The 25039-nt window shown below is 58.8% G+C and overlaps 1 protein-coding gene across 2 annotated transcripts; it reads left to right on the top strand.

The window, feature by feature from the left end:
* Nucleotides 1-254: 254 nt before the first annotated feature.
* Nucleotides 255-24282, top strand: NARF (nuclear prelamin A recognition factor). 2 transcript variants are annotated; one of them, XM_062215863.1, is made up of 11 exons: nt 255-362; nt 640-720; nt 2830-2973; nt 8226-8358; nt 11331-11465; nt 17631-17749; nt 18897-19026; nt 21095-21158; nt 21753-21890; nt 22005-22162; nt 23068-24282. In XM_062215863.1, the coding sequence occupies exons 1-11, from the start codon at nt 336-338 to the stop codon at nt 23307-23309; spliced, it is 1371 nt and encodes a 456-aa protein (XP_062071847.1). In that variant the 5' UTR covers nt 255-335; the 3' UTR covers nt 23310-24282. The 2 variants fall into 2 exon arrangements, with proteins under 2 accessions (XP_062071847.1, XP_062071848.1); XM_062215864.1 differs by lacking the exons at nt 255-362; nt 640-720 and adding an exon at nt 1537-2337.
* The last annotated feature ends 757 nt before the right edge of the window (nt 24283-25039 follow it).

The following is a 25039-nucleotide window of genomic DNA, read 5'->3' as shown; positions in this document are numbered from 1 at the left end:
GCCGGCCCGCCCGAGGCGGAAACCCTCGCAGAACCGGCCCGGGGCCCCGCGGCGTCGGCCGTCGCATTGGCTCCAGGGGCGGGCCCGCCGCTTTCCGACACCCTCATTGGCCGAGGCCAGCCGTGCGGGGCGGGGCCGGGGCGCCTTCCGCGCGCTCCTACTGGCTCAGGGTGCGGCTCGCCCTGTCCCGGCGCTCTCATTGGCCAGGCGCAGCCGCCGGGGCGGGGCCCGCCGCAGCGAGGACGACAAAGGGCTGCGGGCGGCGGGCGCCGCGTCTGCGTCCGCGCTGCTCCCCTCAGCCGAGGCGCCGGCCTCCGCCCGCCCGCCCGCTCCCGATGAAGTGTGAGCACTGCACGCGCAAGGTGGGCGCGGGCCGCGGGGCCGGGGCGGGCCGCGTCCGGGTGGCGTCAGGCTCTGGCGCGCCCGGCCGTCCTTCCCTGTCCCGCAAAATGGTTCCCTCAGCCCGGGACACCGCGCCCGAGCCTCGCGGCGGCGCAGGCCGAGGCGGCGGTGCTCGGTGCGCAGCGGGCGGCGGCCTCGCACCTGCGGCCAGGTGGCTGCCGCTGTCCGCGGGGCCGCGCCGTGAGGGGGGGCCGCGGCGGAAGTCGGCGGCTCGTGACGCCCCCTTGCCTTTTTAAGGAATGTAGCAAGAAAAGCAGGACCGAGGACGCGGAGGATGTGGCCGAGGCGAGCGCCAGCCCGGCGCGGGCGGGCGGAGAGGTGAGCGGGGCGGGCTGGGCCGGGGCTGGGAGCCGCCGCCCCTGGTCTGGTTCCTTGTGTCGGAAATTCTGCCTGCCCGGGAGTGGGGGCGCCCCGAGCGGCGCGCGGAAACCCAGCCGTCCCCCCTTGCGCGGAGGGACCGGCGTGGGCGTCGGGGGCCTCGGGATCGCCGGCGCTGAGCACGTCTGCCGGGACCTGGGAGCCCTTGGGGCCCTCCCGCGCCCTCTGGGCGCATCGCCGCGGACAGGGCTCCAGCCCTCACCAGTGATGCGCCCTCCCAGGTTGTGAGGCTGAGATAACGCACCCCCGGCCAGGTGGATGCCCGGCAGGTCGGTGGTGGGCACAGGACAGCGTGGGCGCGAGGGCGGGGTGTGCGCAGACCCTGACCCCCTCAGCAGGGGGCGGGGGCCGAGGGGAGGGCGCAGGTGTGTGTGAGCGCAGGGTGGAGGGAGCCGGCAATAGCTGAGGAGCAGCGTTGGCGGGCATGGGACCTGCGCGAGCCAGCCGGAGTGGCAGGGGTAAGAGGCCGTCCCGGGTGCAGCGGTAGCGCCACAGACCTGAGCTTTCCGAAGGACGCTGTCCGACACAGGCCGGTGTTGCTCTGGGGCAGAGCGGCTGCTAGGCCAGGTGGTGGAAGGGAACGGGCGTGGCGTTTAGGGGCAGGAGGGGGAAGGAGGAATGTGTGACAGGTGCGGGGGGAGCCGGCCCTGGAGCAGGAGCCGCCGGGAGGATGGCGAGTTGGTGCAGCGCGCTCGGCGCGAGGCTGGCCGGGGCCGCCAGGCACCAGCCCCACCCGGGAGCTCATTAGAAGTACGGGTTTGTGGGCCCCGCACAGACCTCCTGAATCCCCACGTGTAGTGGGACAAGACCCCGAGTGAGCAGGCGTCTCGGGGCCCTTGGGTCACTTCCAGGAGGAGGCAGTGGGCTGAGCTCCATTCAGAGTGGCAGCCGAGCTGGCTGCTGTCAGGCCGTGCTGAAAGGGGAAGACAACATTGCTCGAGTTCTCGTGATTTGTTGAAATGATTCCAGCAAACTTCAGATGGCTGCGTGTTCATCGCCAGATAGTGAACGCGGTCTGTGTGTGGCACGTTCTGGGGTGTGTACAGCCAGACCGAAGTTTGTACCGAGGAGGGATGAGCACGTAAACAGTTGGTGCTGCGAACGCGGGGAGGAAGAGGTGGATGAGGAGGGTGGTGCTGGCAGGTGTCAGGACATCCCTGCCAAGGGCCATGCCATGCAGAGTGAGCCCAGAGCTGGCTGGGGTGCGTCCCAGAGTGTGGCAGTAGCAGCCAGGGCCATTGTGGCTGGGCGTGGCGGGGAACACTCCTGCCAGGCTGAGAACCTCCCCGTGAGGGCAGCTGTGCAGGGCTCTGAGCAGAGTGCAGACGCGGCTTCTGTTTTAGCGGAGTCTAGGGATGCAGGGTGAGGGTGCCAGCATCCAGGTGAGCAGCGCTGCGCTTCACTGAGACCGGTGATGGGCGGGCGGGTGTCAGCATCCGTGAGGTCCCTGTTGTACATCCAGGTGGGGACCCTGAGCCAGCAGGGAGCCGCTCTTCACTGAGACCGGTGATGGACGGGCGGGTGTCAGCATCGGTGAGGTTCCTGTTGTACATCCAGGTGGGGACCCTGAGCCAGCAGGGAGCCGCTCTTCACTGAGACCGGTGATGGACGGGTGTGGACGGGCGGGTGTCAGCATCAGTGAGGTCCCTGTTGTACATCCAGGTGGGGACCCTGAGCCAGCAGCCAGCCAAGCAAGCTCTAAGCCTCTAGGGAGAGGCCAGGACTGTAGGCACCCCCAGGGAGCTCAGGTTACCAGAGCTGTGCCCCAGGCTCTGGTGAGGAGCACTGCAGGGAGAAGTGGGCGGGGCTGCTCCCAGACCTGCCTTCCCCTGAGGACATGGGGCCAGCCTCCACCCTGGCGGTTGTCTGCAGGGTCTCCGGTGTCACCACCGGCTAGGCCTGTGCCCTTGTGCAGCCTCAGGCTGCTCGGAGGTGGGCACTGCCTCCTGCCCGGCGTTTGCTGAGTCGCGTGTGTGGGCTTGTGCCGCCCTCCCTGACCGCGGTGTTCCCAAGTGAGGAGTCCTGCCAGACCTCGCTGTGCTTTTCTAGAAGGGAGCGTTCCACAAGTTGGCCGATGCCGGGATTTTCTTGAGCGACTGCCTGGCGTGTGACAGCTGTGTGACTGCAGAGGAGGGAATCCAGCTGTCCCAGCAGAATGCCAAGGGCTTCTTCCGGGTCCTGAACCTCAACAAGGTACGGTGTCCGGGGGCTCGCTGGTGCTGTGGCCGGGGGTGGGGGAGGTGGAGGTCGCTGCGCCGGGACATCGCCTGCTTGTGCCAGCCCTATCCCTGTGTTGCTGACGTTTCCTGCCGCAGCGGCGCTGAGCCTACGCCCTTCCCCATCAGGAACAGAGTCCCCGCACAGTCACACTCCCTCCCTGACTCGGCGGTGGGGGTGGGGGCTGCTGTCGCCCATCGGGCTCCCCTAGCTAAAGGGGAGACCTCAACAGGTGAGGTCAAGTGTCATGCCCACAGTCAGGGGGTGTCAGTGCCTCTGGAGCTGTTTTCAGAGGTGGAGGTCATGGTCTTCTCATTTATTTATTTGAAAGGCAGGGTGAGAGAGAGCTTTCATGTGCTGGTTCACTCCCCAGAGGGCTACAAGGAGCAGGGCTGGTCCGTGCTGAAGCCACGAGCCGGGACAGACCTGTGCTCGCGGGATGCCTCGGTCACAGCCCGTGGCCTAACCTGCTGTGCCACAACGCTGGCCCCGAAAGTGGTGCACACACGTAGCTGTGTGCAGTTCTCCTGACACTCGTCAGCAAACACACCTTTTTCTAATGTGTTGAGTAGAAAATTTTATCTCATTTGCATTTTTCTGATTATTATAGAGGCTGAAGATCTTTAATATGCTTATTGACAATTTTTAAAGATTTATTTATTTAGTTGAGGCAGAGTTACAGAGAGAGAGAGAAAGAGAAGTCAGCCGGCGCCGCGGCTCACTAGGCTAATCCTCTGCCTGCGGCACAGGCACCCCAGGTTCTAGTCCTGGTCGGGGCGCCGGATTCTGTCCCTGTCGCTCCTCTTCCAGTCCAGCTCTCTGCTGTGGCCCGGGAAGGCAGTGGAGGATGGCCCAAGTGCTTAGGTCCTGCACCCGCATGGGAGACCAGGAGGAAGCACCTGGCTTCGGATCGGCGCTGTGTGCCGGCCATAGCCGCCATTTGGGAGGTGAACCAACGGTCTGTCTCTCCCTCCCTCCCTCCCTCCCTCCCTCTCTCTCTCTCTCTCTCTCTCTCTCTCTCTCTCATACTCTCACTCTCACTCTCTCACTGTCTAACTCTGCCTGTCAAAAAAAAGAAAGAGAAGTCTTCCATCCTCTGGTTCACTCCTCAAATGGCTGCAATGGCTGGAGCTGGGCCAATCTAAAGCCAGGAGCCAGGAGCTTCTTCTGGGTCTCCCAGGCTAGTGCAGGGGCCCAAGGACTTGGGCCATCTAATACTGCTTTCCCAGGCCATCAGCAGGGAACTGGATCGGAAGTGGAGCAGCCAGGACTCAAACCAGTGCCCACACGGGATGCCGGCGCTGCCGGTGGATGCTTAACCTGTGCCACAGTACCGGCTCTCTTATTGGCCGTTTAGTTTGTTGTGCTGCTTGTCTGTATAACGTTTCAGTTACGTTCAGCTGCTAGTGACAAAACTTGCTGTGGCATTTAACAAGTCGGGAGCTCCTCTCCGTGGAGGAGTTGAGGTGAGCGGCCGCAGGCTCAGTGGTGACTCCGTGAAGTCCTCAGGATCTGGGTTCCCACTGCCCTCAGTGTGTGTGCAGCCTCAGGCCCTTGGCCGTACACGTTGCACATGGGTCTTGCCAGGCTGTTTGTGGTTTTTCACTCGAGAGGCGGAGAGAGCGTTCATCTCCTGATCCAGTGCTCTGTGCTCTCCACAGCTGAGGCTGGAAGCTGGGAACTCAATCCCAACCTCCCGGAGTGGGGAGCGGGGGTCCAGCTACTTGATCCGTGACTGCTGCCTCCAGGAAGCTGGAGTCGGAACCCTGAGCCAGGTCTCGAGCAGGCACACTGCTCCGGGGGGTGTGTCCTGCGGGCCACTTACCCACCAGGCCGACCACCTACCCTGTATGTGACAGTCATTAAACTTGCGTGATAGCCCGATGTTCGTTTATCTCAGGTCTTCTCAGTTTATTGACTATAGATAAGTTTCATCTTTTCTGACTTTCTTCCTCTTCATTTTCCTGATGAGATTGGTGAAGTCTCACGGTGGTGATAGATGGCATTGCTGTCGGCTCCACTGCTAAATAGAAGGCCTGTCGGGCTCCTCGTGCCCCCGTCCACCGGCACCTCGGCTGCCACGGCAGGAACCCAGATCAGGTTGGCGTAAGCCACAGCTGAAAGCCGGGAGGCAGGAGAGCCACTTCTCTCCCTCCTGAGCCTTGCGCTCACACTGAGCGCTCGTGGTCACAAGCTGCCCCCTCCCTCAGAGGAGCGCTGACATGAGGACTGAGCCCTGCCCAGGGAGGCGTCGGGCAGAGCGGAGTCTGCTTCCTGAGGCGCGCGGGCAGCGGAGGCGCCTCTGCCTTCCTCGTGCTCGCACAACCCTTGATTCCTGGCGGTGCACGTACGTTACGTTTGTGATTGTCAGCCACAGATCCAGCTGCTGTGGGCTTACTTGTTATTTGTTTCTAAGATGTATTTAAGAATTTGAAAGGCAGGGTTCTTGAGAGAGGTAGAGACAGAGAGATCTTCCATCTGCTGGTTCACTCCCCAAATAGCTGCAGCAGCCAGAGCTGCACCAGGCCGAAGCCAGGAGCCTGGAGCTCCATCCAGGTCTCCCACACGGGTAGCAGGGACCCAAACACCTGGGCTGACTCTGCTGCCTTCCCAGGTGCGTTAGCTGGGACTCGCACCAGCTCTCATGTTCTGCCGGCATCCCAGGCACTGGTTTTGCCCTCTGTGCCACCGTGGCAGCTCCGCCATTGGCGCTCTGGGAATCTGCGGTGAGCCCGAGGATGGTGTGCTCCAGGGCTGGGGCCCTGATGGTATCACTTGGGCTTCTCAAGGGGTCTGCAGGGGACAGGCAGCCTCCGACCACAGCGTTTCCTGCTGTTCCGTCTCACACATCAGCTTCGGCCTGCTTGTCTGTGGGTGGGGTTGCTGGCACGGTGCCCTCAGCTCCTTGGTAGACCTGTGGGGAGTTGCCCGTGAACCTCAGTTCCTGGGCTGCTTTGTTTTCCTTTCTCCTGAGCCGCTGCTGCAGTCACCTTTGGTTTCTCGCTAACGGCTGGGGTAGGGATGAAGTGTGGAATCGGGTTGGACCTTCTGGAATCAAGCCAGAGCAGGACTTGGAGCCAGGCCCTCTGACGGGGGGGTGTGTCCCGACGGGCAGCTTACCACCAGGCTAAATGCTTCCCTGTGTGTGGCATTTTGTTGGACTTTGGTAATGTTCCGACGTTTCCTGGGCTGTCTTAGGTCTTCTCAGCTTATTGGCTCCAAGTAAGTTTGGTCTTTCTGATGTCCTTGCTCTTGCTGCTCCCTGGGTCACACCTGGGCAGCCCTGAGAGGTGTCACTCCGCGCACTTCTGGGTCCACGCGCTCCTGGTTACCGGGATCTCTTCTGGCAAGCCTCCAGCTTCAAGTTTTGGCTTCAGGGTGTTGATAGCCTTGTGACTTTGTGCTCACCTGTTTATTTATTTATTACCTTAATTTAATGTATTTTATTCATATTCTGTATTTATTTGAAAGGTGGAGAGAGATCTTCAATCTGCTAGCTGAAATAGCTGGGGGGGGGTGGGGTGGAGGGTTGCGGGGTGGGGCAGGGCTGGCCCAGTGGTCTAGGTAAAGCTGCCTCCTTTAGTGCCGGCAGGCTCAAGTCCCGGCTGCTCCACTTCCCATCCAGCTCTCTGCTGTGGCCTGGGAAAGCAGTGGAAGATGGCCCAAGTGCTTGGGCCCCTGCACCACGTGGGAGACCCAGAAGAAGCTCCTGGCTTTGGATAGGCCCAGCTTCAGCTGTTATGGCCATTTGGGGAGTGAACCAGCAGGTGGAAGAGCGCTCTCTCTGCCTCTCTGTAACTCTGCTTTTCAAACAAATAAATAAATCTTAAAAGAAAAACAGCTGGGCTGCATTAGGCCAAAACCAGGAGCCAGAAACTCCATCCGGGTCTCCCACGTTTAGGGGGCGGGGCGGCGTCCGAGGCCAGCACTGCTCCTTCCCAGGCTCCTCCCCGGGGAGCTGAATCGGGCAGAGTAGCTGAGACCTGAACTGGCTTCGATGTGGGATGCCATGTTGCAGGTGGTAGCTGGCCCTGTGCTGTGTGTTTGAGAACAGTTTATGTAAGAGGAGAAATACGTATTCCTTAGAAATGTGCTGAAACGTGTCACTGGGTCGCTTAGGCTGAGTGATTGTTGGGAGACGACTCTGTAGACACTGTTTCATTGTGTCTGCTTTTATTGTTGTTGGGTCATTTCAGCGATTTATGGGAAATGTTGTAATTCATATTTTCCTTTCAAATTATCCACTTCTGAGGCAGAATTTGGCACAGCAGTTAAGATGCCCGTTGGGCTGTCGGCTTGGGTTTCGGTCCCGGCTCTGATTCCGATTCCAGCTTCCGTTAATGGCCGCCCTAGAAGGCAGTGGGTGATTGGCTCGAGTACGTGGCTCCCTGATACCTAGTGGGAGACGAGATTAGCTTCAGGCTGCTGGCTTTGTTCTGGCTCAGCCCTGGCTGTTGCAGGCATAGAGGGAAATGAACCAGTGGATGGAAGACCTCTGTCAAATAAACTAATTATAATTTTTAAAGAATTATCCATGTTATATGTATTTATTTGAAAGAGACAGGAGAGAAAGAGAGAGAGGGAAGGAGGGAGGGACAGACAGATCTCCCATCCACTGGTTCACTCTCCAAATGGCTGCCAACAGGCAGATCTGGGCCAGGCTGAAGCCAGGAGCAGGAGCTGCTTCTGGGTCTCCCACATGGGTGCAGGGCCCAAGCCCTTGGGCCATCTGCTGCTGCTTTTTCAGGCATGTTAGCAAGGAGCTGGAGCGGAAGTAGAACAGCCAGGACTCGAACCAGTGCCCACATGGAATGCCAGCACTGCAGGCCACAGTTTAACCAGCTACACTTCAGCACTAGCCCCTGACATTTTTTTATTTTTATTTTATTTGAAAGGCAAATCAAACCAAAACCAGGAGTCAGAAACTCTGTCCTGGTCTCCCATGTGGGTGGCAGGGACCCAAGAACTTGGGCCATTATCTGCTGCTTCCAGATGTTCCAGTGTTGGTGCCAGTGTCCTAGATGGTGGCTTCAGCTGTGGCACTGTGACACCTGGCCCATGTGTCATGTGAATCCTGATGTTTTTGTCTTTTTCTTAATTCTGCTTGCCAGTGTTTGTTTTAGTATTTGCATAGGGCTGTGATCATGTTGTCTGTGAACTTTGCATTAGGAGGTCTTGCTCCCCGCTGTATAATTAGCACATATGTGACCTTACTCTGTTTCTTCTAGAAATGTGATACCTCAAAGCATAAAGTGCTGGTCGTGTCTGTGTGCCCGCAGTCTTTGCCTTATTTTGCTGCTAAGTTCAACCTCAGTGTAACTGATGCCTCCAGAAGACTCTGTGGCTTCCTCAAGAGCCTTGGTGAGTTACCCTGATACACCTGGGTGGGTGACCCCTGATACACCTGGGTGGGTGGGTGGGTGACCTCTGATACACCTGGGTGGGTGGGTGAGTTACCTCTGATACACCGTGGGTGAGTTATCTCTGGTAATCTGTGGGTCGGTTATCTCTGAACACTGTGGGTCGGTTACTTGAGCTTCTAAGGCTCCTTTTTATCTCCAGTTCAATTTTCAAGGGCAGGGTAGATAAGAAGCCTCCAGGAGAGTCTCATGGTTGTAAATGGACCCAGTCCTGTAGGTCATGAAACCCGGCCTAAAATCCTTGGCAGGCGGGTGTCACTCACTCCTTGCCACGGGCACGTGGGTGCTCTGTGACGGGGGGGGCTGACCCCTTTGGCAGGAGGAAATGGCTGCCTGCCTGTTGTGTGGACAGGGACGGGGGAGCCCCCCCCCCCCAGCACATCTGCCAGTCATCGTCAGCTCACAATGTTTGTGTGACAGAGAATGGTGTCTGTGAGGGTTGGTGTCCAGTTTCCTAAGAGGCTCTGGAGAGCAGAGCAGGAAGGGAGCAGGCTGTGTTCCTTCTGTGGGGAGCACCGTGGAGGCCGCGTGGTGGCACAGTGGGTTATGTGCCTCCTGTGGCACCTGCATCTCAGACCGCCAGTTTTGAGTCCTGGTTCCTCTGCTTGTGGCCAGCTTCCTGCTGATGTACCTGGGAAAGCTGCAGGTGGTGGCCCAGCCCCACTGTTGCCACCATTTGGGAAGGGAATGGAGGCTCTGTCTCTGTTACTCTGCCTTTCAAATAAATGTTTTACAATATTTTTACACACACACACACACACACACACAGAAGAGCACACGCGGCTCCCAAGGGCAGCACTGGGATGATGCTGCCTGAAATATCAGAGCTGTGTCTTCAGGCTGGACTGGCCTCCACCCTGCGAAGCCGAGCAGCCCGGTTGTTGCTCGCGGTGGTGTTTTTAGAGCCCTAGCAGTCGACATGTGAATTCAGGAAACCTGGGTGATCCGCAAAGTAAGAGTTGTTACTGTGCCCCCTGGTTTTTTGGGATGGACTGTAGTAGAGGGTCTGTAGCCTCAGAAGCAGCCTGTGGGCCTCACTCGGGTGGGGTCTTGTTCTTCAGTGCCCTAAGTGTTGTAGCCAGAGCTGAGCCGCTGTTCATTAAATCATTTGTTCATGCTTTTGGCCTTCAAAAGCCAGGGTGGGAGCGGGCTGTGACCTGGAGGTCAAGGGCCTGTGGCAGACCTGCATCCCACATTGGAACAGCTGCGTTCCGTCCCCGGCTCTGACTGGCACTTGACTCCAGCTTCCGGTTAATGTAGACCCTGGGAGGCAGAGTGATGCTTAGGTAATTGGGCTCCCGCCACCCGAGTAGGAGACCCGGATTGAATTCCCAGCTCCCAGCTTTGTTCCTGCTGGGCTGTTACAGTCATATGGAGTGAACTATCAAATAGTCTCTCTCTCTCTGGAAAACAAATAAATTTTAAAGCCTAGGGTAGCTTAGTTTTACCAGGGATCAGAGTTGTTGCATCCATATTGTTTCATGGTCAAAGACCCTATTTGGGGGGAGATTTTTTAAAATTTATATTTAAAAGTTTACATAATCAGCCGGTGCCACGGCTTACTTGGCTAATCCTCCACCTGTGGCGCCAGCACCCTGGGTTCTAGTCCTGGTTGGGGCGCCAGATTCTGTCCTGGTTGCTCCTCTTCTAGTCCAGCTCTCTGCTGTGGCCAGGGAGTGCAGTGGAGGATGGCCCACGTGCTTGGGTCCTGCACCCGCATGGGATACTGGGAAGAAGCACCTGGCTCCTGGCTTCAGATTGGCGCAGTGCGCCAGCCATAGCGGCCATTAGGGGGGTGAACCAACGGAAGGAAGACCTTTCTGTCTCTCTCTCTCTCTCTCTCTCTCTCTCACTGTCTAACTCTGCCTGTCAAAAAAAAAAAAAAGTGAATATAATCAATAATCATACAATTGAGTATTATACTGTCTGCCCTCTGTGTGCTGGGTTCTGCAACCAGGGATCCAACCGATTGCAGATAAAGATACCCAGGTGTTCCCTGAAGAACACAGTATGGGGCCCGTGGCATGGCGTGATGGGTAAGGCTGCCACCTGTCTCTCCCTCTCTCTCAATCTGTAACCATACTTTTCAAAATAAATAAATAAATAAATCCTTTTTTTTTTAAAGGCAGAGAGAGAGAGATCAACCTCCCATCCACTGGTTCACTCCCGAGATGGCAGCAACGGCCGGAGCTGTGCCGATCTAAAGCAGGAGTTTCTTCTGGGTCTCCCATGCGGGTGCAGAGGCCCAAGTCCTTGGGCCATCCTCTACTGCTTTCTCAGGCCATAGCAGAGAGCTGAATCGGAAATGGAACAGCCAGGACCTGAACTAGCGCCCATATGGGATGCTGGGACTGCAGGCAGCAGCTTGACCTGCTATGCCACAGTGGTGGCCCCAGCAGAATTTTTCTTAATACGTGTTTTCCTTTTTGAAGGCCCCTTCTAAGCATGGGCTTAAAATACGTTGCACCAAAACTGACCTTTAAATCTGGTTTCCATGGATTTTTTCTTTCAAGATTTATGTATCATTTGAAAGAGCCACAGAGAGAGGGGTCTTCCATATGTTGGTTTACTCCTTAAGTGGCTGCAATGGCCAGGGCTGGGCCAGGCCAAAGCCAGGAGTCTGGAACTGCATGAAGTTCTTCCTTGTGGGTCCAGGGGCCCAGGGACTTGGGCCATCTGCTGCTGCTTCCCCCGATGCGTTAGAAGGATCAGAACTGGAGCAGCCAGGACTTGAACTGGCACTCTCATGGGATGCTGGCATTGCAAGTGGCAGCTTAACCCCTGCACCACAATGAAGTTGCTGTTTAAATTTGTCTTTTAAACATAAGAAAAAATGAGTAAGGGGGAGGAAGTGCTTCGCTTCTAGCAGCGGGACTCTGACTGTGAGCCCTGGGCGTGCTTGTCTTCCCGCAGGGGTGCACTACGTGTTTGATACGACGATAGCTGCGGACTTCAGCATCCTGGAGAGTCAGAGGGAGTTTGTGCGCCGGTACCACCAACACGGCCAGGACGAGTGTGCCCTGCCCATGCTGACCTCCGCCTGTCCCGGTGAGCCGCTCGCTGTGTGTCGGCTGACGCACTACTTCCCAAGAGTGCCAGTCTGGGGGCAGGTGGAAGTGGGGGCACCCGCCCCCCTCGACCCTGCAGGTTTGCTGTCAGCCGTTGTTACTTAGGAACTGAGGGTGGTTTGTGGGGAGGACCTGATGGCCAAGGTTATTTTTTTTCACTTACTTGTATTTCTCATGTATCTACGGTAAATACACTATTCATTCAGGAAAGTTTGCTTTCTCTTAAAAGTATGATATATTTCAGGTATCCACATGATGAGATGATAATTTGGCAAGCACTCATGTATCCTTTGTTGCTTAAAATTATAGAATAAAGCCGGTGCCACGGCTCAACGGGCTAATCCTCCGCCTAGTGGCGCTGGCACACCGGGCTCTAGTCCCGGTTGGGGCGCCGGATTCTGTCCCGGTTGCCCCTCTTCCAGGCCAGCTCTCTGCTGTGGCCCAGGAGTGCAGTGGAGGATGGCCCAAGTGCTTGGCCCTGCACCCCATGGGAGACCAGGATAAGCACCGGGCTCCTGGCTTCGGATCAGCGCAGTGCACCGGCTGCGGCAGCCATTGGAGGGTGAACCAGTGGCAAAAGGAAGACCTTTCTCTCTGTCTCTCTCTCTCACTAGCCACTCTGCCTGTCAAAAAAAAAGTTAAAAAAAAAAAAATTATAGCATAAAAACTTACTCACATTGCAGGCAGCTGTTCAGCCCAGGGGTCCGTGCATCCATGCCCCACGTCAGGTGCTTGTTTGACTCCTGTCTGGCTTCAGTTCCCTGCTAACGTAGACCGGGGGAGGCCGTGGTGAGTGCTCAGGTGACTGGGTTCTCGCCGCCCACTTGTGGGGGACCTGGATATCGTTGCTGGCTCACAACCTCAGCCTGGCCCATCTCAGCCACCGCAGGCATCTGGGGAGTGAACTAGTGCGTGTGCTCGTGCTTGCTTGCTCGCTCGCTCGCTCTCTCCTCAAATAAATAATTTTAAAAATACATTTTGGGGCTGGCATTGTAGCAAGTAACACCACTGCGTGTGATGCTGGAATTCCATGTGGGTGCCAGTTCAGGTCCTGGCTGCTCCAGTTCCCATCCAGCTCCCTGCTAATGGCCTGGAAAAGCAGTAGAAGGTGGCCCAAGTGCATGGGCCCCTGCACCCATGTGGGAGACATGGATGAAGCTCCTGGCTTCTGGCTTTGGCCTGACTCAGCCCCAGCCATGTGGGGAGAGAACCAGCAGATGGAAGATCTCTGTCTCTGTCCTTCCCTCTCTTTCTGTAACTCTGAATTTAAAATAAGTATTAAAAAATAAAAATACAGGCCGGCGCCGTGGCTTAACAGGCTAATCCTCTGCCTAGCGGCACCGGCACACCGGGTTCTAGTCCCGGTCGGGGCGCCGGATTCTATCCCGGTTGCCCCTCTTCCAGGCCAGCTCTCTGCTGTGGCCTGGGAAGGCAGTGGAGGATGGCCCAAGTGCTTGGGCCCTGCACCCCATGGGAGACCAGGAGAAGCACCTGGCTCCTGCCTTCGGATTAGTGTGGTGCGGTGGTCATTGGAGGGTGAACCAACGGCAAAGGAAGACCTTTCTCTCTGTCTCTCTCTCTCTCTCTCTGTCCACTCTGCTTGTCAAAAATAAAAAATAAGGCCGGCGCCGCAGCTCACTAGGCTAATCCTCCGCCTTGCGGTGCCGGCACACCGGGTTCTAGTCCCGGTCGGGGCACCGATCCTGTCCCGGTTGCCCCTCTTCCAGGCCAGCTCTCTGCTGTGGCCAGGGAGTGCAGTGGAGGATGGCCCAAGTGCTTGGGCACTGCACCCCATGGGAGACCAGGATAAGCACCTGGCTCCTGCCATCGGATCAGCGCGGTGCGCCGGCTGCAGCGCGCCTACCGCGGCGGCCATTGGAAGGTGAACCAACGGCAAAAGGAAGACCTTTCTCTCTGTCTCTCTCTCTCACTGTCCACTCTGCCTGTCAAAAAAAAATAATAATAATAATAAATAAATAAATAAATAAAATAAAAATACATTTTCACATTAATGCTCAGATTCTACCAGGGAGTGCTTTGTAAAGCACTGTTTAAAAAAAAAAAAAAAAGTTATTTGAATGGCAAAGTGACAGAGAGTGAGACCTTCCATCCACTGTCTCATCCCCCCAAGGGCTCTCCCAGCCAGGGGTTGGCCAGGAACCCTATCCAGGTCTCCCACATGGGTGACAGGGACTCAGGGACTTGAGCCATTGTCTGTTGCTTCCCAGGTGTCCTAGCAGGGAGCTAGGAAGTGGAGTAGCTGGGACTTGACCCGGCGCTCTAATATGGAATGTGGGCGTCCCAGCAGCTGCGTACTCCCTGGACCACAGTGCCCCACAGAGCACTTCAGCTCCTTTTACTGTGAAGAATCGGTGACTGAAGCCTTGACGATCTGTCGCGGAATTTTCCGTTCTGGAACGTTTTGAAGGTGACTCACAAGGGAAGAAGGAGGGGATCCGCACCAGCAGCCTCCTGCCATTCAGAAGCTAAGCTTGGGAGGTCTGAGAGCCCCACCTCCTGGGAGTCTCTGTCACCCTCCCCCATCACAGCTTGCCGTTTTTCTAGCATGGTATGCGTCAGCCTTCGCTCATTTGTAGTTAATAAAGTGGAATGTCGAAGCTGGGGTCACTAAGAACTTGGCGGTACTTTCCACCCATTTATGAAGCAGGAAACAGAATTTGCCCCTCGTTCAAGAGCCACGTGGGCTGACTCACTCACTAAGGACCCAGGCCTGGTGCGCTCTGCTCGGCTTTGAGCTGGGGTAGAACAGTGACTCACATCTCTGTACCCCAGGTCCAAGTGTACACCACCTGGACTTGGAACTTCTGTGAGGGGCCGCATGAGGCCCAGCGCCGCTGTCATCACATATCTAGGGGTTTGTCTGCTTGTCCTGGCGTGGGTGTGGCGACCCTGCCACCAGCCCCGCCTCCCTCTGGGGGCTGTCCTTGGGGTCTGACGTGGTGCCACGGACAGCGTGGTTCCCAGTTCCACCCCACAGCCAAGAGGAGAGTGGTCTCCAGACTTTGTGTCCACGGTGCCGCCACCCAGTGGACGGTGTCTCCCACCACCAGACCAGCAAGGCGCGTCGTCTGTGGGAGGCCCTGGGGGCGGAGGTGGCTGAGCGCAGTGGAAACAGTGCCGTTGTGTCCCGGAGCTCTCCTGCCAGCAGCCCAGCGCTGCAGCTCTCGGCTTGAGGATTGCCGTGTGTAACGGTTCACTGTGCAGGGTGGTTTCCCGCTAGGTTTGGAGCCTCTAGAACGTTCTTCCTAGTTATGCTGTGTTCCTCTGGGAGCTCTTTATGTCTCAGCTGCAGCTGTCGCTCAGGTGCTTTCCGCCTCCCGGATCAGGGGATCTGGCTGGAACCAGACCTTCCTTACACTTACACATTGACGACGTACGGAAAGGGGGCCAGCACCCTGCTGAGCCGAGTTCACTTGGTGAATGGATTGGGGGTGGGGTAGTCACGTACGGGGTCCCTGAGTGGCTTTCAGATTCAAGATGCCCGGCAGGGCCGGCACTGCTGCTGGCCCGCAGCGCCAGCTTCCCATACGGGTGGCAGTTTGAGTCTCAGGTGCTCCACTTCCAATCCAGCTCCCTGCAAATGCGCCTGAGGAAACGGTGAAAGATGGCCCAAGACTTGGGCCCTGCACCCCCATGGGAGACCTGGAAGAAGCTCCTGGCCCAGTCCAGGTCGTAGCGGCTGTTTGGGGAGCAAACCAGCGGATTAAAGATCTCTTTGTCTCTCCCTCTTTCTCTCTCTGCCTCTCAAACTAATTAAAAAAATTTTCCCTGGCAGCCGCAGTTGGTCAGAGTCCTCATGGCCTGAGGGTGCAGGGGCCCCACCACTGCCCACAGGGCTTCCTCAGGGCTAAGTGAAGGGCGGCATCTAGGCCACAATGACCAGGCCTGGACCAGGGCAGGGCCAGGCCAAAACCAGGAGCCAGTCCAGAGCTGTGGGCTCCACATTCTGCAGTCCTGGTGCCACCTGCCGGGCTTACCTGCCCAGTACCCAGCAGAGGAGGGGCTGGGTGACTGAGCTGCTGGACATCTAGACTCTGGTCTCAGGTCCGTGGGAACCCAGGGGTCATCTCCTGCCCCGCCCAGCGCGCCAGTGAGCAGAGCTGTGGTAAGCAGTCTTCTCTAGTGGCCCCCTGCGCACTTCGTCTTCTCACGACCTTGCTGGGGACACTGGCAGGCGCGGGGGCCACCACCCCCAGTTGCAGGTGAGTGCTCCCATCGCGCCCATGCTGCCGCGGAAGCTGGTGCTGCTGTTTCGTTCTTTTGGGTGGAGCTGGCTTTTGTGTCACGCTGGCGCTCGGTGTTGAAGCCTGGATCAGAATTCCCTGGGGGACTTTCTGGCTGTCAATGTCCTTCAGATGCGAGGACTGGTGGCCTCGTCTTCCTACCTGGAGCCTCCTTGCTGCGCTGGTGCTGGCCTGAGGCCTGCAGCACTATCCTCCAAGCCCGGGGCAAGCTCATGGCCCTTGTGTCCTGGGGTGGGGTGGCCAGCAGGTGGCACACAGGACACAGCTCTTGTGCCTGCCAGATGCTCTTGCTTTTTAAGGCAATTTTTTTTTTCTTTTTTTCAGATTGATTTATTTGAGAGGCAGAGTTACAGCTAGGCAGAGAGAGAGAGAGAGGACTTCTATCCACTGGTTCATTCCCTGCATGGCTGCAATGGCCAGAGCTGCGCCAATTTGAAGCCAGGAGCTTCTTCCGGGTCTTTAACACGGGTGCAGGGGCCCAAGCGCCTAGGCCATCTTCTACTGCTTTCCCAGGCCATAGCAGGGAGCTGAATCGGAAGTGGAACAGCCGGGGCTTGAACTGGTGCCCATATGAGATGCCAGCACTGCAGGCTGTGGCTTTACCCGCTATGCCACAGCGCTGGCCCCCAATTTTTTATTTTTCAATGGAATAATTGTGTGTGTGTGGCAAGAGCTATGAAGTGTCTAGGGGCTTGGGACACTTGTCCTCGTGGCCTGAGGTTTGGCTGTTTCAGTCGGGAGTGTTGCATCTGACTAGGGCCTGAGCCCCTCTGCACCCTCTCGGCAACCTTCCCCGCCCTTACTGATCCCCAGGCCTCTGTGCCTGGCCAGGATGCCAGGATGCTCTGTGTGCACACGTGTGTATGTGTGTCATGGGCCCAGGGTTGAAAGTTAGTGTTGCCCACCTGAAGGTTTTAGTGGAACATCCCTGATTTGTGTCCACCACACTGCACCCCAGTGGGAGGCAGGAGAGAGCTGTGGCTCCATGGACCGTGAGACATGCAGGTGTCACAGTCGGGTTAGGGAGCCTGAGCGCAGACGGCTTCGGGTGGGGTGGGGTGGGGAGCTATGGCCAGGTCTCCCCTGCCTTGCCCTTAGGGCAGCCTCCAGGGAGGATGAGCTGGGTTTGGCAGAGCAGCAGCTGCCACTCATCCTAGCCATGCGAGACGCTGCTGCATGTCTGGTGGCTGGCACAGTGACCCTGACTTGGAGAGGGGGGGCTCTGAGGAGCCCTGCAGCCCAGTGAGTGCTCCCTTCCTGCCGGGAGCTGTACCTGGGAGAAGCTGTCAGGTACAGAGGTCAGCTGACCGCGCCACCTGTGTCCACCTCTCTGGGAACGGCTGTGGCAGCCTCATGGGAGACGCTCAGCTAGGCTGGGGACAGTGAGCACGACATCCACTTTGCCTTGGTGGTTTATGATTTGGGGTCTGTAGGAAGGTACTTCAAGAAATTCATGGAAAAATTGGATTAAAAGGTAAGTTTGTTGCAAAAAGTTTTTTTGAAATTCTTGCATAGTTTTCTCATAAGGTGCATTTTCCAGGAACTTTGGAAGATCCCTTGTAGTTCTTACACGTGAGCAGCAGCAGGTTGGCGCCGTGTGCTGGGTCTGAGGCTCGGGCCTTTGTACCCTTCTGTGGGGGCTGGTGCCTTGTGCCTTCTTCCCGTTGGAGCTCCTGCTGGGGGTTCTGACGGGACTTCCCCCACCTTGTGGATTCCTGGGACCCACAGCCTGGAGTGTGGTGGAGGCAGTGTTGCAGATTCCTGACCAGACCTAAAGCAGAGGTGTCCCAGCCTCCCCTGGAGCGGCAGGACGGTGGGTGAGGCAGTGAGGAGCTGACCTGGTATACTCACTCTCTCCTGTGGGCCTCCTCTCTCCCCAGGCTGGGTCCGATACGCTGAGCGGGTGCTGGGCCGACCCGTCACGCCCCACCTCTGCACTGCCAAGTCCCCCCAGCAGGTCATGGGCTCCTTGGTGAAGGACTACTTTGCCAGACAGCAGGTAAGCTGGGGCTGCTCAGGGACAGAGTGGGCACCGCCGTGTTCCCTGGCTGTGGTCAGGGTGGTCTCGGCCCCCAGGTGAGCACGGGCCTGTGTTGCCCACCCCTGTGCCCTTCCTTTTGTTAACAGCTTCGTCTCTGTAAGCTCCCATGTGTCACTGGGTGCTCACTTGCACTGGTGCTGGGTTCAGGAGAAACTGCACACGTCTGAGATGAGGCCCAAGGCTTCTGGGACGGCCTCTCCAGGGGAGGGCCCCGTCACGTTACTCCCTTAGCTGCGTCTGTGAGATTCCGCAGTTCCATGTGATGGGACTGCGTGCCCCCCCGCCTGGCCCTTGGCAGCTCCGAGTCCTCTGTGACTCCCTCCATCTCTGCAGCACCCATGCAAGGCCCCCGGCCGCTGGAGCCCCCTCTGTCGCTCCTGGGGGCAGCCACGTTCGGGCACCATGGTGTCTAGAGAAGCAGTTTGGCAGCCTGAGAGCCTGAGACAGCCACACAGGCCCAGTTACCGTAGCAGTGGGGACGCTCTCTTGACCTGTTGCTCATCGAATCACCACAGCTGGTGAATTTTTAACTGAGGTCAGGGCTGTGTGCTGTTGGGGAAATGAGTCAGGGCCATCTTCACCTGCCCCTCGCCCTGTCCCCACCTGTGGGGTCCAGGTGTTTCTGAGGCGTCTCAGGACTGCAGCCCTGTCCTGCCCGGCCGCGCTGAAGCTCTGAGTGGTCCTGCACGCGCTGGTGAGGGACAGCTGAGCCTTGGAGGCCTGGCCTGCAGCCCCTCACCTGACCAAAGGGTCACTCAGTGTCTGCTGGCGCCCAGGCTGTGTGGCAGGGCCCAGGGCAGGGGGGCCCGGGAGCCCACACTCCCTCCTCCTGTGCACCGCCATGGGTAGGCGCAGCTCCCGGTGCTCCCAGGGAGGCTCTGCAGGCTGCTGGGCTTGCAGGTCCTTTGAATGCAACTCTGCGGAGCGAGGCGGTGGACGCTCGTGGACACGGTGCTGGTGTGGCTGAGGAGCCAGTGGCAGCCAGATGTGGCTGTAGGGACCTAGACCGCAGCAGCTGAGACAGCATGGGTGGCACTCTGGTGCCTTGTGCCGAAGCCGCTGCCGCTCCTCCACCAGCCCTAAACGTGAGTGCTTCTCCCCCCAGAACCTGTCTCCAGAGAAGATTTTCCACGTGATCGTGGCCCCTTGCTATGACAAGAAGCTGGAGGCTCTTCGAGAAGGTTTTCCTGCTGCCTTGCACGGGTCCCGTGGTGTTGACTGTGTGCTCACGTCAGGTGAGTGGTGGGCAGGGCCGTGCCTGGGCCCTGGGGGCGTCCCCAGCTGGCCAGGCACACGGGGTCCGGCAGCTCTGGCCACCCTCACGGTCGCTGACAGCTGAGGGCCCTTGGGCCCTGACTGCCTGGAAGTGACACACAGGATCGTGTTGGGTCCTGCGTCCTGTGCCCCTCTACCTCTTCCTCCAAGTGGAGCAGCTTGTGGGACTGCTGGGGTCCACGCTTGGGACTGTGCCCGCAGCCCCTCCTCACAACCAGGCCTGCGCTCGGGGAGGATGCACCTGCTCCACGGCGCTGCTGGCACTGTCGGTGTTCAGAGCCAGCAGCGGGCTCTGTGCCGGATCACTCGGGGGAAGCTAAGAGTTTGTAGAAACCCAGGCAGCTCTGCTTCACAGGGACTCTGAAAACAGGCCAGTGGGAGCTCGGCTTTCAAGAGACAAACGTGGAGGGCAGGCGTCCGCTCAGGCCCGCAGGCCCGGGAGCACGCCGACACCCACAGGAGGGGAAGAGGGTCCATCCCTGGCTGCTTACACGGCAGTAGGAGCGCCTCGCAGAGCTGCCCTGTGTTCTCAGTGTCTGGGGCCACAGACACTGGTTCCCTCCCCAGCGACTGCAACAACTGGGGCTGGGCCAGGCCGAAGCCGGGAGCAGGTGCTCCACCTGGGTCTCCCACCGTCCCGTTAGCATGAAGCTGGATCTGAGTGGACACGTGAGATGCTGGTGTTGCAAGTGGTGGCTTGCCCGGCTGTGCCGTGGTGGTTTTAGAAGACTCGCTTTCTCTGTCAGCTTTTCTTCCCTGGGGATGCTTGTGTCAGGCAAGTGTGTGGGCAGTGGTTAAGCTGCTGCTTGGGACGTCCGTATCACACGTCAGGGTGCCTGGGCCTGAACCCGGCTCCTCTTCCAGTCCAGCTTCCTACTGAGGGCACCCTGGGGGAGCAGCAGGTGGTGGCTCTGGTACGTGGGTTCCTGCCACGTGGGAGACTGGGGTTAAGTTCTGGGCTCCTGGGTTTGACCTGGCCCAGCCCTAGCTATTGTGGGCATTTGAGGGAGAGAACCAGAGGATGGAAGATCTCTCTCGCTCACTTCGCTCGCTTGCTCGCTCGCTCACTCTACTTTTCAAATAAATACATACAGATATTTTTAAGAGCCCCTGTGTGAAATGAGTTAGAGAAAGTGCTTCTGATTTCCAGTTGATCTCATTGCACCGTCAACATACGCCGTGTAAATGCAGCCAGTGTGTGTGGTCATCCTGTCCATGCGGGCTTAGGCACAGAAGCTACACTGGGAAGCAAAAACACGGAGCTGGAGACATTGTTCGCATAAATCCGTCAGTTCAAGGGCATAAAGAAAAATCAGACTCTTAAATTTTATCTATGTCTTTTTTAAAAAAAATATTTATTTAGGGGTCAGCACCATGGCTCACTTGGTTAATCCTCCGCCTGCAGGACCGGCATCCCATATGGGCGCCGGATTCTGTCCCGGTTGCTCCCTCTTCCAGTCCAGCTCTCTGCTGTGGCCCGGGAGGGCAGTGGAGGATGGCCCAGGTGCTTGGGCGCCTGCACGCACGTGGGAGACCAGGAGGAAGCACCTGGCTCCTGGCTTCAGATCGGCGCAGCACTGGCCATGGCAGCCATTGGGGGTGAACCAACGGAAGGAAAACCTTTCTCTGTCTCTCGCTGTCTAACTCTTATCTTTCAAATAAAAATTAAAAAAAAATTTAAAAGAGTTACAGAGAGGTCTTCCATCTGCTGGTTCACTCCCCAGATGGCTGCAACAGCTCGGGGCTGGGCCTGGCCAGACCAGGAGCCAGGAGCTTCATCTGGGTCTCCCGCATGGGTAGCAGGGGCGCAGACACTTCGGCCATCTTCCACTGCTTTCCCAGACCATTACAGGAAGCTAGATTGGAAGTGGAGCAGCCGGGACACAAACCGGTGCCCACGCGGGTGCTGGCTTCGCCCACTGCCACGACGCTGGCCCTGGCGTGTCTTCGTTACCATTACTCTCCTTGAGGTGGGCGCCTGCTGCCTGCGGGAGGTTTCATAGCCACGAGGTCCCTTCTCGTTTGCAGGTGAAATTGCTCAGATAATGGAGCAGAGTGACCTCTCCGTGAGAGATGCCGCTGTGGACACTCTGTAAGTGGCTTCTCGGGGGTGGGAGGGGCCTCCACCTGTCCAGGGCCACGCCTCTGTGTGACAAAGCCACGTGAAGTGTGAGTGTGGCCACACTGCAGCTCCAGCCACCTGTCAGCTTTGGAGTCCGATGCGGGCAGGGCCGTGAAGGGGCTCAGGGCTCCCATGGTGCAGCAGCCGCCCTCTGGGGGTCACGTCTGCACCCTGCTGTCCCAAATGCCGCACGTTGGCCCCAGAGAGCAGAGCAGGGACTCCCTCAAGCCCCTTGGTCCTGAGAGAGCAGCTCTGGGCTTCTGGGCGCCTGCAGCTGGTGGTGGCCCTGGTGGCCACGGCACCGAGCGAGTGGCAGTTGCCGTGAGGCCAGCGTTGTGCGTTCCCTTGCAGCCCTCGGACCCCAGTGCTGTGTTTATGGTGGGAGAAGGTGAGACTGGAGTTTGCAAAAGGTCAGCTTCTCCAGGGCCTGGGGCTCTGTCCTCGGCCTGGCCTGGCACAGGCAGGCAGCAGTGGCAGCTGGGGAGCCTTGCCCCGAGTGGTCTGGTGAACTCTGGCGCCTTTGAGCAGCAATAGCAAAGCACTTTGTTTCCTGTGCCTGCCGAGGTTTGGGGACTGCAGGGAGGAGAGAGTGGGGCGCCGTGACGGAGCTGGCGCGGATGGGTACCTGGCGCACGTCTTCAGGCACGCGGCCAAGGAGCTGTTCGACGAGCACGTGGAGGAGGTCACCTACCGAGCCCTGAGGTGTGAGGGGCGGCAGGGCGGGGCCAGGGGCCAGCGCGGGCGCAGCGCGCAGCCGCCGTCAGGCCTGTCTGTGTGTACAGGCTCGATCGCTCATCCGTTCTGTTGACGTTACAGAAACCGGGACTTCCAGGAGGTCACCCTTGAGAAGAACGGGGAGGTTCTGCTGCGTTTTGCTGCCGCCTACGGCTTCAGAAACATCCAGAACATGATCTTGAAGCTCAGGAGGGGCAGGCTCCCCTACCACTTCGTGGAGGTGCTGGCGTGTCCCCAAGGTGAGACGTGGGCCCCCGTGGGCTCTCAGCTCGAACTCATGATGGGCGTGGGCACCCTCAGAGCTGGATGTGATATCCTTGACACCACCAGTTCTCTCTGTCCCCTCCCGCCTGCATGGCGTGCCTAGGAAATGGCCTCGCCCACGTGTGGTACCAGGAGAGTCCACTGCTCTGTGGCCGCAGGTGTGGGAACATAACCTTGAACCTCAGCGTTGAGATGTGGGGACTGAGGCTGAGCCGGGTTCTGTCCTTGGGTGTCAGTGGGGGCCCCTGCGGGGTGGGTGCAGGAGGGGCGTGGACCGTGGCAGGTTGTGGGTGAGAAGGGGGCCCAGACGGGGAGGGGGCTTGTGGTGACTAGGGGTGGGGGTCAGACAAAGGAGCCCCTGGCTCAGGGAGGGAATTGGGGTGTTCGCATCTTTCTGAGGGATGCAAGAGGCTCGGTGGAAACGCCAGGTGCGTCCAGCCCGAGTGAGGCAGGGTGTGAGGGGGAGGGGCAGAGAGGCAGACATTGTCTCAGCGACGTGGGGCCGTGGAAACCTCAGTGGACAGATCCGGGGGCCAGGCTGCAGGGGACACGGGAGGTGGCCGCTAGACATGGGCTCAGCCAGGGCGGGAGTTTGCTAATTCTGTCAGTTACGGCAGCATCCGGCACGCCTGAGAGGAGGGAGGCGTGTGGTTGTTCAGGCCTTGGTGTTGGGTGCCACTCAGATGGCCCAGCACTGGCGGGACTCACGCCCGGCTCCCCGCCCACAGTTCCCAGCTCTCCTGGTGTGGTTTGTCCCAAGGGAAGCTGGAGACGCAGGTGTCGGAGGCAGGCTCAGGCCACGCATGCTCCAAACTGTCTTCCCTCTAAAGCGAAAGCTTCCTCAACGCTGGCTACCGGAGGGCTCCCCTGTGTGTTCCAGGGTGCTTAAACGGCAGGGGCCAGGCCCGCACGGAGGACGGCCAGGCGGACAAGGCCCTGCTGCGGCAGATGGAAGGCATCTACTCGGCCGTCCCGGTGCACCCCCCCGAGACCAGCGCACACGTGCAGGCGCTGTACCAGGAGTGGCTGGAAGGCAGCGACTCCCCTAAAGCGCAGGAGGCGCTGCACACCACCTTCCAGAGCCCGGAGCACTGCACGGACAGCCTGGACATCAAGTGGTGACGAGGCCGGCGGGCTGGGCTGTCTCAGCGCGGAGGAGGCCGCCTCACGGGCCCCCGGCTCTGCTGCCGCCGTGTCGGTGGCCCCGTGTCACGTGGTGCTATCTCACTGTGCGTGGGGTTGGGATGTTTTAACAGGAGCAGAGGCTTCCCCAACTGAGTGCCCTTTTATTCCAAGATGGTGGGAAGAGTCCCAGAGACTGACAGAACAGACTACACTGTTAGGTTTAAAAAAATCCAAAAAGTCTCCTGTGGAGAGCTGAGGCCCCCAGAATTCTGATTGCCAGGCCCCAGAGGTCCCTGAGGTAGAAGTGGACGCAGAAGGCTCTGGGGCCGTGGGGACCGGCAGGGCCTGGTCCCCACTGCCTTACCCAGGGTGGCTGTTTACACCTTGGGGGGGAATCCTAAATTCTGGCAACTGTGGGTCATGCTTCTCACAGTCAGGGTCACCAGAGAGCAGTGGCCGCCACCCTGCTGTGGCCACCCTCAGCTGACGTGGGCTCACAGCCCTACTGGAGACAGGGAACGCCCCCCATGTGGAGTGTCACCCTGGCGGACAGTCTGCCACACAGGCCGTGGGGCCCCTCTGCACCCCTCTATCCTTCCCCGGCGTCCTCGGCCTCAGACGGGACCTCACACAAGTGGACCTAGCTCATCCCCTCGGCTGCCCTGGGCCTGCTGCTGGGCGCCCGCGTGTCCACCAACAGCGGGCGGGCCGGTGCACCTGCAGCTCCGCACAAGGGCCGTCCTGGGAGGGCGCCTGAAGAGGCCCGCGTGGTGTCAGAAAGAACGGGAGGTGGCCCCAGCCCCGTGTGCTGTGAGGCTTCTCGTTGGCTTGCCTTCACCCTGTTCCATGTTGTGTGTGCCTGTTGGGATATCTTTTGCTCTCCATCCATGTATGTAGCCTGAAGTAGCTGACTGGAATAAACAGCTGAGGAGTGAGTGTGGGTGCGTCCCACCCCACACAAGACCGTGCAGTTGCTGCCTGTGGTGTGCAGTGGGGGGCGTCCTCTGGCTCCCTCAGCCTCACCAGCAGTCAGATGGGGAGGGCTGCCTCCCAGTGATCGCCATGCCACGAGCCCCTGCTGCAGGTCAGGGTCCTGGCGTGGCTGGTTCTCCGTGTTTTTTTGTTTAAGGGATTTATTTATGTGAAAGGCAGCATTAGAGAGAGAAGGCAAGCTCTTACATGCTCTGGTCACTGCCCCAAATAGCTGGACTGGTCCAGGTCCAAGCAGGGAGCTCAGAGCTCCATCCAGGTCTCCCATGCAGTTGCAGGGGCCCAAGCATTTGGGCCGTCTTCCCCTGCTTTCTCAGGCCATTCACAGTGAGCTGGATTGGAAGAGGGGCAGCCGGGACCTGAACCAGTGGCCGTATGGGATGCCAGCATAAGTGGAGGCTTAACGTCTGCCACAGCGCTGTTCCCCTGGCCCCTTGGCTTCCCCTTTGTGAGGGAGAGCAGGTGCCAGGGCTGAACACCTCTGTGTGGACGGAGGTGCGGGTGGTCTGTGCCCGACACGGGCAGGTGAGACTCGCACCCCTGCAGACTGCTGGAGAGCGCGGCTTGGCGGCGCGGCCCCAGCTGAAGCCAGAAACCATGCTGTTGCTGGCTCTGCACACGGCATAACCGAGCTGCGGCAGCCGGCAAAACAGCCAGTCGCCCGTGTGGGAGATGGAGGCGGTGGGTGGAGGGAGGGAGACGGCTGAGCTCCAGGCACTGTGGGCACAGCCCCGCTG

Source organism: Lepus europaeus, chromosome 18 (genome assembly GCF_033115175.1).
Source record: "Lepus europaeus isolate LE1 chromosome 18, mLepTim1.pri, whole genome shotgun sequence".
NCBI classification, from domain to species: Eukaryota; Metazoa; Chordata; class Mammalia; order Lagomorpha; family Leporidae; genus Lepus; species Lepus europaeus.
The sequence above is the reverse complement of the archived record's forward strand: the minus strand, read 5'-3'. Positions and strand labels throughout refer to the sequence as shown.